At 39.6% G+C, this 15,681-nt stretch overlaps 1 protein-coding gene across 2 annotated transcripts in view; it reads left to right on the forward strand.

Annotated features, from left to right (window-relative positions):
* The first annotated feature begins 1,052 nt into the window (after positions 1-1,052).
* Positions 1,053-15,681, forward strand: part of LRRTM4 (leucine rich repeat transmembrane neuronal 4) — a 646,186-nt gene continuing 631,557 nt past the window's right edge. The window contains exons 1-2 of one of the 2 annotated variants that reach the window (XM_075858547.1): positions 1,053-1,669; positions 3,593-5,139. In XM_075858547.1, the coding sequence (XP_075714662.1) occupies positions 1,666-1,669; positions 3,593-5,139 (1,551 nt within the window). In that variant the 5' untranslated portion in view covers positions 1,053-1,665. The remainder of the gene's footprint in view (positions 1,670-3,592; positions 5,140-15,681) is intronic. The other variant, XM_075858548.1, reaches the window with a different exon arrangement.

Here is a 15,681-nt window from a genome sequence, read left to right on the forward strand (position 1 = left end):
TTTAACTCATAGGGTCTGGGTTTTTTGTGCATTGAGTTGAGTCTTAGACTTATCTGTAGTGCTAAGGACACGCACTGATGACACATTGCAATATCATAATGTACTGTTGCAAATGACATACTCAGATGTACTGAGTCTAAAAAAAACTCAGCTCTACCACATCTATAGGTATGAAGAAACAGAATGTTAGCAAGGTCTACAGGGAAACATCAACCTGCGTATGGAAGATTAATAAATGACGCTGCAAATACAGTCATAGCAATGTATGCATGTGGAATATCAATTGAATGTATGACTGAGGCTCTCTCATATTAATGTTTTGACCTGCTATCATGTTTATACAGCACTATGGGGAAATCCTGAAGGTAACATTGGGTCCCTATACTGGGGCAAGTTAATGATCCAAGGGGACAATATCCAATCTTCTCTTTCTGCTGAAATGTACTTAATCTCCAGGATTCTCTATTTGTCACAGTCAAGAAAGCAACTGCAACCCAGGTTTTATATAAGGAAAAAGTTCTAAAGAACTAGGTTACTATTGGTCTGCTGGGACTGCAGACGTACTGGAGACAAATAGGAATGACCTGGGAAATATCCCGCAAAGGGCAGGAGAGCCAAGATAGGACATAAAGACTTCCGAAGAATCCCGAATGCCATAACAAATGGTTAGTTACAAAAATTGACATTAAAACCGACATTTCTTTTAGATACCTCATGATCTCTGTTGTATTACGCACCACTACCCTCTTTCGTCTGTGGTGTTATCACATATGAATTATTCATACTCATTCTTTACAAGATAAACCATCTCTGGAGCACATCCCAACCAACAAGGCCATGGTTAATTTCGGTCGGAGATCCTAGAACCTCTTCCGTAAAATCCATTCATCAAATGCACAAATGGCTCTCAGAGACGAGGGAGTTAATTGTATTTTGTGAAAGAGTGAGAGAGCCTGCATTGCATTGCAATGACAGCCCGGCTTGCTGTGGCTTTTCTCTGTCTCCTCTAATTCATCCAGCAGGGGTCACTCTATAGCTAAAGCTCAGGCATGAAAATCAAGCTTCTGAGCATCAGCAGTCTCTGGGAAAAAAATCTCCTGAATCCCAGCTGCTTTCCAACACAGCTACATAGCAGTGTAAACCTTCACAGGTTTCGAAAAAGCAGAGGACACTTGGACTAAACTTGGGGTTACAGACATCCCCATTCTTGGCCTCATGACATCTGAAAGCACCAAGGAGGAGATGGGACTGAGGATGGACATCTAAGGATGGCAGGCGGTGGTGGGCAAGGCTGGTTAGGTATTGCGAAGATTTTGCACAGAAGTTATATACCTTCCCTTGCAGGCTGTGTCATTCACTTCATATTGCGTTCGAATAACAGGAATTTGTCTTTGATCTAAATCTCCTCTGCAAGCTACAGAAGACTTTTTCACCTATACATCTATTAGAACCCTATGAAGAAAATAAGGACATAAACTTTTCATTAAAATCCCCTATATACATATACAGAAGGGAGGGGGTTTGAGTCTGGCAACAGGATGGTTTGACACAGAGACCTGTATGGACCATGAAGGAGATGCTGCTTCATAATTAACAGGCAGAAAAGGAAACATTTCCAGAGACAATCCCTGAGAAAAGGAGGAAGGACTCGCCGGGAGACAGAGGATGGGTAAGTGAAGTTTCTGGCTTGATGCTTGCAAGAACCATTCATGTATGTCTGCGGAAAGCTAGCAAGTCTGGCTTTAAATGCTGGAATTATCATTACCCTAGCAATAAACGCACAAGGTGATGCTTTGCAATGAATGCACAATGCAAGCCCAATCTAATACCTGTATTGGAAGAGCTATATATGCGTGCCTATATACATTTATACATACATGCAGAGAGAGACATATATCATTTACCTAGATGATCTGCAATCCCCAGCCTATAATTTGTCCTACGTGAATCTATCCGATGAAACATTTATACATGAAACGATATCTCTAGTGCATAGATAGATCGAAGGATCATACAGGAAATACATACAATTCGAGTGGTTTACACCTGTAGGTAGCAGCAGGTACATCAATCTCTACCTCACAGTAAATGATATTATTTTTATGGCCACCTGCGTTGACCACTCCATTTTGATGACTACCTATGTTGACCACACACACCATCTCAGTCATATATAGTGTTCTACAGCATCCTCAACCAAATTGTTCATCTCATTCCATTGACTATTGTTCAAACTTGATCCCCTGGACAAAGGCTTAGTGTGGAAGTTGCACATTGTACCGTGTTGGCTAGTGTGGCATGGTTCTCATTCCATGCACAGCATTACAGACAGACCCAAAGCATTGACTACAGTGTATGACAGTCGGAGAGGATATGCCATGTTCAGGCTTTCTCCACGGTGCCAAAGGATTCATCCCCAGCTTCTGAATCTGATGCATTCATTGCATAGAGAAGCCTCTTTAGTAGCAAACAACAAGGAAATCCCAGCTGGGTTTTTAACATTTTAACCTGTTCCCTTCCCACTATGGCCTCTTTAGGTTTTAGAAATATCTAGGTCCTGTTGAGTGAACAAGATTAAGACTAAGAACAGTAGGGTAAATGAGTCCAGACCACATTATTCCAGAAACCCCCCCAAAATGTCACTACATCTCAAATCTCTCCTCTGCAATCTTATTTACTGATTCTTTCCGCAAGCAAAGATTCAATTTGTCTCCTCAAATTTCTGGTCATCACCAGCACCATTAGCAAGGTCAGATATACTCCACGCTCTTAAAGTCAATAGACAGTGGGATGAAAAACATGGAGCAATAAGAACATAATATCCACCTTTAAAGTGAATACATATCTATAAATAGTACTAGCAGGAAAGGGGTTAAAACCCTATTTAACCAGCTGCTTTCCCCCTGTATAGATCGCTCATTAGCAGCAACAATATGCAAACACTGCATCACTTTAATTAAATTCCAGCCACTAGGAGTTGCATTCAGGGAAAAAAGGACAATTCATTCAGTCTTAACCCTATCCCGTCGTGCCTTATTGTCCACCTTCCTCTTGCAGTGCAAGACAAACCACTCATTCAAACTCTAACATGGGTTAGTTACTATTACAATGTTACAGCATTAACTTAGAATATCCTGCACAAAGTGTATCTTACAGGATCCCTACATACATGTATGTAATTATGAGGATTGGCATGTATACACGACCAACTACATAGCTTGATAAAAATCATGCACTGATAACTGGAAGGCATATCATTGGGTGATTTCATAGTTTTTGTCCCAAAAATCTATACATCAGAACTAATTTTTACTTATACAATAATCCGATTTCAGGGGTGTGGTGATCTATTTAGGAATAAGGATGGTGCAGTCTGAAATTAAGTACAAAGACCCCTATTTAATAGGGCTGCATTATATCGAGCCTCGACTTGATCTTCTGATTCACCGAGCTTATTCGTCATTATGGCTAGGTTTATGTTAACAGTATAATTGTAGGGTGTTTATGAAGGTGGTTATGAGAGCTCATTCCATCAATATCGTCCCCCCTTAAGTATACAATTTCAATCCCTTGTATCTTTATATTTTTGCAGGTTTCCAACCGATGAATCAACTGAAAGGCATGAGTTTATCACTGGTCCTGCTGCCTGTTCTACTAATAGTGATTGTTGTGGGGGCACAGAAAGCTTGTCCAAAGAACTGCCGGTGTGATGGGAAAATTGTGTACTGTGAGTCCCATGCCTTCAGAGACATCCCGCAGAATATTTCAGGTGGATCACAGGGATTGTCTTTACGTTACAACAGCATCCAAAAGTTGAAGTCAAACCAGTTCTCTGGCCTTAACCAGCTGGTCTGGCTTTATCTTGATCACAATTATATTATCACGGTGGATGAGGATGCATTCCAGGGTATCAGAAGGCTGAAGGAGCTTATTTTGAGTTCTAACAAAATTACCAATCTGGCCAATGCCACTTTCCATCCTGTCCCTAACCTCAGAAATTTGGATCTATCCTACAACAAGCTTCAGTTGCTCCAATCTGAGCAGTTCAAGGGTCTTCGTAAGCTTTTGAGTTTGCATCTGCGATCCAACTCACTGAAAACAGTGCCAGTTAGGGTGTTTCAGGACTGCCGTAATATGGAATTTTTGGATGTGGGATACAACCGGCTCAGGAGTTTGTCTCGCAATGCCTTTGCTGGCCTCCTGAAGCTGAAAGAGCTCCACCTGGAGCATAACCAGTTCTCTAAGGTGAACTTTGCTCACTTCCCTCGCCTATCCAACCTGCATTCTCTATACCTGCAGTGGAATAGGATCAGGTCCATTAGTCAAGGATTAACTTGGACATGGAGTGCTCTGCACAACCTTGACCTGTCAGGAAATGACATACAGAACATTGAACCTGGCACCTTCCAATGTCTCCCCAATTTACAGAAGCTTAATCTGGATTCCAACAAGCTTACCAATGTCACCCAGGAAACCATAAATGCTTGGATATCTCTGACCTCTATAACACTATCTGGAAACATGTGGGAATGCAGCAAAACCATATGCCCTTTGGTCTTCTGGCTTAAAAACTTTAAGGGAAACAAAGAGAGCACCATGATCTGTGCTGGCCCTAAACACATCCAAGGTGAGAAGGTTATTGATGCCGTGGAAACATACAATATCTGTAATGAAACCCCAGTGTTGGTGACCGAAAGAGCTTATCAGACAACCAAAGCTCCCCCAAAACCGCAATTTGTACCCAAGCCTACAGTATACAAGTTAGTGAGTGTACCTCCAACTTCATACACACCCAGCCCTTCTCCTGGCCTTCAGACACCCATGGCAGAACAAGAATATGAGCATGTTTCCTTCCATAAAATCATAGCTGGGAGTGTTGCGCTTTTCCTGTCCGTGGCCATGATCTTATTAGTCATCTATGTATCATGGAAAAGGTATCCAGCCAGCATGAAGCAGCTGCAGCAAAGCTCCATGATGAAGAGAAGGCGGAAAAAGGCCAGAGAGTCTGAAAGACAAATAAACTCTCCATTACAGGAGTACTACGTGGACTACAAACCTTCCAACACAGAACCTATGGATGTATTGGTTAATGGATCAGGACCCTGTACATATACAATCTCTGGCTCCCGGGAATGTGAGGTATGAAAACATGAAAACCTTGAAATGATACTAAACATTTTGCTGCTGTAAAAGTCGAGGTAAAATCTGTGACATTTGAGATGTCCCAAATCTCTAAGATGAGTTACCAGGCTTGATAGTTAAAAAAAAACTTCTGAGTATTTTTTATACATTTTACTGTTATCATTGGTGGGTTTTTTGAACCCACGTTGTTGTAAGATTGGTTTAAGTGAATGCAGCAGGAAAAAGGCTTTTTTTCATAATTTTTTTTATTTCTCGTTTTTTAATTTATTGCTTTTCTTTCCCCTGGGAGCTGGGAAACGTGAAGGAAGTCCGTTCAAGGATGAGATATGAATAAGCCTTTTTCCGATGGCAGGAGAGAGTGCTTGCCAAGTGGGGCAGATAGGGACAAAACCCTAGAGATCCCTTAATGAAAAGGGCATTCTGTGCCTGTTGTATGATTTGTTTGCCTTTATCGCTCAGTTTTTATGGACTAATGAAAGGATTTATCCAATAATATAAAAGGGATTTTATAAAACAAGTAAACAATAACAACACCACAAAACAAAACATACAATTTTTGGTCTGGAAATCAAGAGGAGCTAAAGCCAAAGATAACCACCCAATTTGTTTCTTGTTTCACGGACAAAAGACCGAAAGAGCTTGTTTGCTTTTACTAACATTTTGATACATTACATATGATTTGCCTTATGGAAAGATAAGACTGCCTTACTTCCAAATGACTGACAGTCACCAATCCTTTTTGTAACTCGTTATATGAGGACCAATAATATCTAAACCATACATTGAACTCAATCAAATGAAAATGGTTTTGCTGCTTCTTATCAAATTAAAAACAATCTTTTCCAATTGGTGATTGGCGACAACTAAATCCATGGATATTCATCTGGCTGCAGAGGTTACACAAAATCCTTTCAGTATTCCACGCCTGATTGCTCAGGGACGCCGAGCTGGTTTAACCCTTTCAATGCTGAAGGGGTTAACAGCAGCTTGGCACATTCTGTGTGTTTTTCTTTTTTTTTTTTCTTATTATTATTTTAATGCTGGTAAACTGGGAGTGACTTGGATATGAAAAATGACTAGTTTCTTTTTTTTAATATGTATTTTAATAATGATAACACTTACAATGCAAATGATGGTATTTCTTGTATGTCCGAAAAAGGACATCTACGGTAGTACTGTTGAATGTGTATAAAAAGGGAAGGGATGATAGGGCACATAGTTGGGCATTCACTTGGCATTATGTAGGCAGCCTGAGTCTCCTTGACTTGATGTGGAGTTCACGGAACGCCCCCTATTGGTCAAAAGACAGCTGGGAGACTCCGATCCCACATTTTGCCAATTGATCAACCCTGAGAATGTTGCCTTTCCACTGTGTTATCTGCTTGGCTGCTGTTCCAATACTGGCAGTGCTGAATAAACCCGTCTGATGTACAATATGTCAAATTACACACATTGAACTCGATTCATGTGATAGAAATCATCTCTTTCCTGAAAAAAAAAAAAATCTTGATCAAACAATTCTGTGTTTTGTCTTCCTTTGACAATTACTGTTTATGGCAAAGTCTTTGGAATGAGATGCAGTCATGGGGCATGGCATGGGGCATAGACAGACTAACCTAGCCAGAAACTGGATATAAAAAAATGGTTCCACAAGGGGGTAACTGCAAGCGATATGTTGGCATACCTAGTTGCAGTTTGTGTACATATATATACAGATGTAGCAGAGCTGAGTACAGCAGGAGTAGAGCTATGTTTGTTACTTGGTTCAATGTAACATGGTGAAACAACAATGTACTATATGTGATTTTCATAAAAACTCACTACATTATCTGGACATGGTGGTTTACAAAGTGTTAGGTCAGATATCTGCAGATGCAGTCATTACACTCATATGTTGTTCATGAATATATCTAGATGAAGATATCTAGATGACCTATATGAAATGACAAACCTATCTTTACTACTTTATCTGGTAAACTCAGCTCTGCTATGCAGATATTTTATATTGTAGTGTATATATTTTGTACGGTTATACTCTATACCTCTGCGCAATGGAGTGATTTCAGAAGGTCTATCTCCCCGTTAGACTCATCAATATTTTGGGCACATGTTAGTAAGATTTGAGGTATTGCGTGCATTTACTACTATTAAAATTAGGAAATAAGATGGTGTCTTAGATATGTTAATATTAATGATGGATGTGGATAATGTTTACTTTGTTCAATAGATTTCCTGTCTGTAAAGGATGCTGCTGGTAGCTTCTCTAAATATGAAATAACTGATAATAGAGAGAAATTGCGCACAACTGAATAGTAAATGGAAATTAAATTAGAAGCTATAGACTCTTTACAGATATGATAGAAATGTAGAATTTCTTTATAAAAAAAAAAATCAATAGCCATAAATGGTTTGTTGCAACAAAAGTCTACTGACTGCATTGATCTCTCTCTGTTTAGACATCCGTATTATCATAGTATTATTGTATGGTCACTATATGGCAGCGTATAGGTCTTCTTAATATGTTTGATATTTATCACATGTTTGATCATCTTTTGAGGTTTAAAAATATATATATGAATATTACAGCTACATTATTAATTTGCATCAGTTAAACTAATGCTAATACTAAAGTCAAGACCAAATAAAAACTCTCAGTAACAAAATGCCAAAAGGTATTGATATTGTTCTGATAGAAAAACTACTTGGCAGTGCTGGCTGTAGTGCCATATGCCAGCTATATGGCACTGACACAAGTGCCAAGTAGTAGTGTTCTTAGACTGGTATCAGTAGCTAGTCACTTGGTTTTGATCCTGGTACCAGTTTTCGGTAAAGCTATACCTCCCCTCTAGTCAATGATAGTATTGTATCTACACCCGCCCGCATCTATGAAGCCACATTCTGGGGTGACCTGGAGCCACAAGGATATCCGAGCTACTGGATGCAGAGCACTAACCTTGTTACTGTCCTAACTTTAGCGTGAAGCTGTAGTTGGGAGCCAAGATTAGAAATTGCATACAGTTAGTAGCACTTCCCTATTGGATATATTGGGGGAATTCAATATAATTGTGTCTGTTTTTTGGCTTCAAAAAGTCACAAATCATGGCGCACACCATATTTGCACAAAAATGTGTGACTTTTCCTGCCACTTGCCAGTTTTAAAAATGCAGCAAAAGTGGGCGGTGTTTATCAGGAGTTGGCGTGGTCTCCACCTTTTTGACAGATTTATTCATTCTAAAGCCAGAAAATGGCAAAAATGTTGGCGCCAATTTACGCCTGACCATAATAGGCATTCATTTCATTTTCTGACATTAGGATAGTTCAAACTGCACCAAATGTATTAAAAGGCTTTCGCATTTTATTAAATTTGGCTGAATTCACTCCAACGCACTTTTTTCTTAGACTGGCATTCTCTTTACAAGCAAGGGTCAATGATAAGCCGTAGGACTATATTGAAGAACCAATCGCCAGTGCCCAACCTGTATATCCTATCAACAGAATGCAGACATACAGTAGATTAAGATGATGCATAACGTTCTGCAACTTGGCAATTTACACTGTGTTTAAATGAAGTCCCTACGCTAAGATCGGAGACAGCAGCTTATTCCAATACATAAATCCATATGACCTATGAGTGTATTGCATGAATAGACAGGTCATTAGACTGTGCTGTTTGGACATGCTTGTGTATAAAGACAGGCATTCTCCATATACCTGCAGTCTCAGCTCAGGCCGTATCATAAAAGACTGTATTCTGCAAAATTTCATTATTAAAGCGTACCTAACTTTTCAGAATAAGCTGTCATATGTGTGGAAAGAGGAATAACACTATTTCTGCCCATTAGATGATTGTATTCTGCGTTTTTTCACAGTGTTCACCTCTGCAGACTCTTTTCTAATTCTATTTGTCTCTGAGCTAGTGGGTGGAGCCTAACTGCTATCATGTCTTCTATACACTGCACACATAGAGAGGAGAATCCTGCTCTCCTACCACTATCAATCACATATATAGAAGCAACAGCAGCATGGATGAGATTATACAGCAGAAATGAGCAGTGTAGCTGAGAATCCAACACAAGGGTGAGATATAACATTTACTAGCAGCCTGTGTCTCCTCTCTCTTTGCACTCTCCTCCTGCTGCCCCTCCGGCAGTTTCTGTATCTGTCTGTCTCTCTGCTTCTGCTCCCTTCTCCAGCTCCTCTTCCCCTCTCCATGGACATCTATAGGCAGCAGCATCTATGTCTCTCTTTCTCTCTCTGACCCTGCTCCCTCCTCCTGCTCCCCCTCCCCTCTACATGGACTTCAATGGGCAGCAGCTGGGTGTCTGCCTTTCTTCCTCCTCCCTCCTGCCCTCTACATAGACTTCTATGGGTAGCATCTCTGTTTATCTCTCTCTCTCTGTCTCTCTGCACCCCCTCTCCATAGACTTCTATGGGTAGCGTCTGTCTCTCTCTCTCTCTCTGCTCCCTCCTCCTACTGCCCCCTCCTCTCTCCATAGACTTTTATGGACAGACTATGTAGACACTGAAGTGTGCTTTGGCAGGGACACCCCCCCCCACTTCGAATATCATAAGAATTTTGGCAGGGCACAATTTGTTGTATTTCAATAATATTCAACTATAACCATAGAGTACATACATGATTTTGTGAAAATGTATTAGTAATGTTAAAGATTTGCACCTAAAGAGTCATGCCTTCTGAGCCTACTATTGAATTTATTTGAATGGTAGCCCAGGAATTGCATTGAAACTTGGGAGAGATTTAGGTGCTTCACAGAGCACGGCAGCCCCATTGGTTTGAAGTTAAAGTGTCACTTTGAGCTCAATGTCAATTTGACATGTAAGAGGATGAAGTTTAGGTGGATTTCTACTTAAAGGCGTTATGTGGGGACCCAAAAATATTATCAGTGTACTCACTGCAGTACTCTGAGTATACTCGCTAATATACATTCCTGTCCCCCACTGCGCTGAAGTCTAGTTGCACAGCCTTCTTTGATGACAATATGACTCTTCATCATGTGACTGACCCCACTGTACTCCAAGCAGGAGCAGTAGTACAGTGAGTACATGGGGTATAAATATATAGCTCAGCTCTCTATTCACTAAAATATCTCAACAAGGAGATGAACAACCGGAGCAGATAAAAAAGAGGTGAAATCCTCAACACCACAGAAAACAAAGACAAATTGATAGTTTTTTTTACCGCTCAGACGGTTGTGGATGTAAAGTCTGAAGTGTCCATCAAGGGTTTAACCTTCCCCCAGCTAGCATGCAGAAAAAACGATCCAAATTTCCATCGGTGTGTGTATCTCACTGGTACTTGTGGTTCCATATTTCAATGTAACTCCTTGCTGTGTATATCCTCGTACTTGATGTTCTAGATCTCCAGCAAGGGAGAAAAAAAGGAGATAGTACACTACCTTTGGGAAATCAGATGCCCCAGAGGAAGCCGGAAGGGCAAAACCCAGGGTCGGGTTGCATTATTTGGCGTGCTACAAGAGCTTATCTTATGCTTTTATCTATATCTATTTTTGTAAGTATGGAATAAACTCGTGGAATTTGTAGTTTTCCAAAGGTAGTGCACTATCTCCATTTTTTTCTCCCTTGCTGGAGATCTAGAACATCAAGTATGAGGATATACACAGCAAACAGTTGCATTGCTGTGTGGAACCACAAGTACCAGCGAGATACACACACCGGTGGAAATTTGGATTGTGTTTTCTGCCTGCTAGCTGTAGTACATGGGGTACAGCATGGTCAGTCACGTGACGAAGAGTCATATCGTCATCAAAGAAGGTTGTGCAACTAGACTTCCGGTCCTTCGGCAGAGCTATAAAAATCTATGAAAATCTCAGAATCAGCGCAACGGGGGACCGGAATGTATATCAGCGAGTATACTCACATACTGCAGTGAATACACTGCTAAAAAAAATGTTGGTCCCCGCATAACCCCTTTAAAACCTCGATGCAGCAGACGGTTTTAGTTTTTTCATTTTCGTTTTTGCTTCTCCGCTTTTCAAGAGCCTTAACTTTTTTATTTTTCAATCTACGATTTTCAGTACGATTACGGAGATACCAAATTGGTATTGCTTATTTATATGTTTTACTACTTCTACAAAGTAAAAACACTTTATTATCGGTTTTAAAAACCATAACTTTTTTATTTTCCCATCGTAGGAACTATGTGAGGGCTTATTTTTTGGGCTTGAAGCGTTTGTTGGAGAGATAGGACTTTTTTTTACTTTTTATTTCATTTTTTGGGGGACCAATCTGACCAAAAACCAGAGTTTAACAAGCGGAATAAATAACATTATATTTGAATAGTTAGGATTGTTATGGACACTGCGATACCAATTATGTTTTTTTTTTTATTGTCATATAAAGAGGTGGCTTTTTTTTAGACCTTTTTTTTTTATATACATATTTTTAAAACTTTATTAAACTTCTTTTTACGTTTTCTTTTTAGTTCCACAAAGAAACTTAAAAATGTGACTGTTTGATCACGTGCAATACACTGCAGTACTTATGTATTGCAGTGTATTGTCTTTTTAATGTCATCCTTTTAAGCCCTGCCTTTGGCAAGACCTAATAGGAGTTCCAAGATAGCAGACCAGGGGGCCTTCATTAGGCTCCAGGCTGCCATGTTAACCTATCAGCACCCCGCAATCTAACCGCTTTGATGCCACGGTCCCTGTTAACGGCGGTATCTAAGTGGTTAAATGGCCAGAATTGGAATTGGAGTTATCTATAGTATACAACTGATATCCGCTTGCGTATGGAGCGGCCTCAGCTGCTGAGCCCGCTCCATAATTATGCCGCCGACATCCGCCATACATTTATGTACAGCGGCTGTCGCCAAGGGGTTGCACTACACTTTAGATCTGTAATAACTTGGTTTACTTACTTCCTATTGACTTTTAGTCATGACTTTCCTTTGTAAAGTGCAGTCTCACAATTCATTAAAGATATTGTGGGGTTAGAAAACATCTTATATGAAGAAGGTGAAACATGACAAGATTGGGAATCCAATTTCAACACTGAATTCTACAAATTAAACAAATAAATTATATAATAACAGCCAGGAACCATTGAAATGATCCTCTAGTTACTTCAAAATTAGAAGCATATTGAAAACAAATCATACTTACTAAACAAGGTATTGAGAATCAATGTCTAGAATAAAGGAATAGATATAACTTTATATACTGTAAGTATCTGGAATCAATGTCTAGAATAAAGGAATAGAAATACCTTTATATAACGTAACTATCTGTAATCAATGTCTAGAATAATTGAATAGATATGACAGATGTGTCCTTCCTTACCTTTTCTCTCATCTCAACATATCCTGATATGTGTTGCATGAGATGACTAGCTTTGAAAATAAAACATGATTTTGCGATACTCTGTCGCGAGATGTCTATTCGATATGTGTTTATGTATGGCCATCCAGTGGTTGTGATGTGGCATATTTTGCCATCATGTCGCAATATTGTATTGAATTTATTTAATGAGAAATTAGAGTCCAAATTCAAGCAAAGGTAAGAGTGGGCACATCTGTACTTTATTTAACTGTCTAGAATGAATCCAGAAAACGGAGTCGTGTCAAGATCTTTTCTTTCATTATGTGCTGCCAATTATGCTCCTGACCTCCTATTGTTATAGCTGGGTCCAGAAAGTGCCTACATTACAGCAGCCATGGAGCTATAATTCAGTCACAATGGCATTTCTTGATCTCCCCACACTTTTTACGTTTTACGCTGAATTCAATGCATGATCCCGAGGGACATCTGGCATGAAGTTATGTAGAAATAAATAGAGATCTGCTTTAAAGAGGACCTGTCAGCTCTCCTGAGATGTCTGTATTAGTAAATACTTGTAGTCCCCATAAAATAACTATAAAGGATTTTTTCTTAGAACTCTGCATTGTGCTGTTCCTCTGTTATTCCTCCTGGAAATGCATGAATGAATTAAAAACTGGATGTTATGCCTTGTCACCCCATTGACAGGAGCATTGTAAGGTTGGGTTCACACAGAGACTTTTGCAGGTGGAAAATCTGCCTCAAAATTCAGTTTGGAATACGCTTTCTCTGCCTCCCATTGATGTCAATGGGAGGTCAGAGGCGTAAACGCCCAAAGACAGGGCATGTCCCTTCTTTTTCCCGCTAACACTCAGTTGCTTATTTATTCATATATTTTGAATTAGAATAAGAGAGGAACCGCACGATGCAGATATTTTATTTTTTTAAAAAGATGCTACAGAATTGTTATTTTATAAAAGAATGGAAGTATTTACTGAAACAGACATGGATGGATAGGTCCTCTTTAAGTTACTTTTTTTTTTAGAAATGGAATACCGGAGACTGAATACAAGGCATAAGTACTACACATTTTCATTAATTATTGTCAAGCATAAAAAAAATCATATATAGAAATATTCTCACTTATATTCTCATATCCTACTCTGTATACAATAAAGGTTACCATGGTAACTGCAGTTTACGATGACATCACCACAAGGGGGCAGGCTATACTAATATTATATCAAATATTTCACATTAGCCCTTTTTCTCTCAAACGATTGTAAGTATAGAGGATAAATACCAAAAAAAATTATCTGTATACGAAGATAGATTAATCTAGTTTAACATAACTGCAATAACCTACTTATATCAAGTTTGTTCTACTTCATAGCAGGTGACCTTGCAGCCTTTATTATTCTAGATCACTACTTGGCCGAAGTTTGTTCCATGTAAAGTTGCAGGCTGCCAATAAAAGAGTTTCTGTGTCCCTGCGACAACATTTCCAGATCCTGTGCTTTTGCAGAGTCAATGGGTCTTACAAAAATGAATCAAATGGCTTTCATTTTTGAAAAAATAAAATAAAAAATAAAAGGTGAATTGTGACTGGAGCACTCAAATTACGAAGTATAAAAACACTTTAAAAACATGACCAAAAAAGATTTTCTTATGGACAGCCTGGAACTTCAACCAAAGATAATTTAGCATGGGAATAAACTAATTATGAACATTATAAATCTTCTGGTAGATTATCTCTTCCACCAATGCCACCACCTGAGTAGACATCTCTGGGTAGAGAGATGGCATGATAAGACTTAATAAAAACAAAAAGAGTCTTCAGTCAATCCATCAGGTGGTCAATACGCTTTACTTGTTGGGGTAGTGCCCAGTTTGTGCCCGTAGAAGCGCAGGTTTCTTATAATGGTACTTTGGATTCCTGGTATTCATATAACTTACGTGTAGTTTATCCCGAAGGTCCTGTCTACTTTTTGTCTCTTTCCGGGTATAAGTGGCAATTAAATAAAATTAAAGTAAAGCTTTGAATGTAAAATTTCTAAAGTTTATATTACTGACTACAAAGCCAACCGTAGTCACTCTCTGCCCTGATAGGAAGGGTACGCAGAGTCCAGAAAACACCATACTGAAATTAAAAGAGTTCTCTTCCTCTTGCTGGCTCATGCACTCTTCCATAAAAATGGGCCGATCTTGGAGTTCGGAGAACTTGGACACTGCCTTGGAAATCAAGATACTTTAAGTGCTGTATATGCAGTCTTCTTAGAGTATGTGTATACAATATTTTGATGAAAAGAATCAATGTGATATTGGATTTAACCAGTTTTCCACAATTCTAGAGTTTCTTGTTGATTTAATGAGGCTCCATAGATTTTAGCCGCAGCAATGCTTACTGATGGTGATTCAATTTATAGAAAATATATGAATCCAAATATTTCAATTCAGGATTCTTTTATTTGTTTGTTTTCACTTGTGCTTTAATGCCTAGTTCCTTAAGCTGTAGTACGTGTACATGCAATTTCTCCTGGGGGTACTTACACTGTCCTTATGCTTTGCATTTAATGTGCAGCACAGAGTATGATCGCAGCATTGGGGGTACTTTGATGTAATTTATTTGACTAAGGGCTACTTGGCTTGGAAACATTGAGAAAACATGCTCCAATGCACTTCACGGGGGGAGGGGAGGGCTGGGCGCTATGGCTTTGTTCATCTGAGCTTCCTGGTCCGAGAATATAAAGTCACAATGACAATACTGCAATAATACAGCAGTGTGTATGAGCCCTTACAAAGTTAGAAAATAAGAGAGGGGAAGCATAAGGGCATGGCCAGACGTGGCGGAATTGCTCTGGAATTCCGCTGCGGACACTCCGCAGCGGACCCTTTTCTCCATTGCCTTCCACAGCTTTATAGTAGGGTTTGTTTGCACATTGCGGACAATTCCGCTGCGGAGCATAGGCTGCGGAGCGGAATTTGGTGTCCGCAGCATACAATGGTTGTTGCGGACGTGTGGCGGACTGGTTGCGGACTCATTGCGGAAGTTCTCCATTGACGTCAATAGAGATTCTAAATTCCGCAATGAAGTCTGCAGATGTTATGTAGATGTTATGTGTGCTGCGGAGCGTATTGGTTTTACTAACATGACATTTCTTCATTCTGGCTGGACCTATGTATTTCTAGGTCTACAGCCAGACTGAGGAAGTCAATGGGGCTCCCGTAATTACGGGTGACT

Source organism: Rhinoderma darwinii, chromosome 3, assembly GCF_050947455.1.
Source record: "Rhinoderma darwinii isolate aRhiDar2 chromosome 3, aRhiDar2.hap1, whole genome shotgun sequence".
In the NCBI taxonomy this organism is placed as follows: domain Eukaryota; kingdom Metazoa; phylum Chordata; class Amphibia; order Anura; family Rhinodermatidae; genus Rhinoderma; species Rhinoderma darwinii.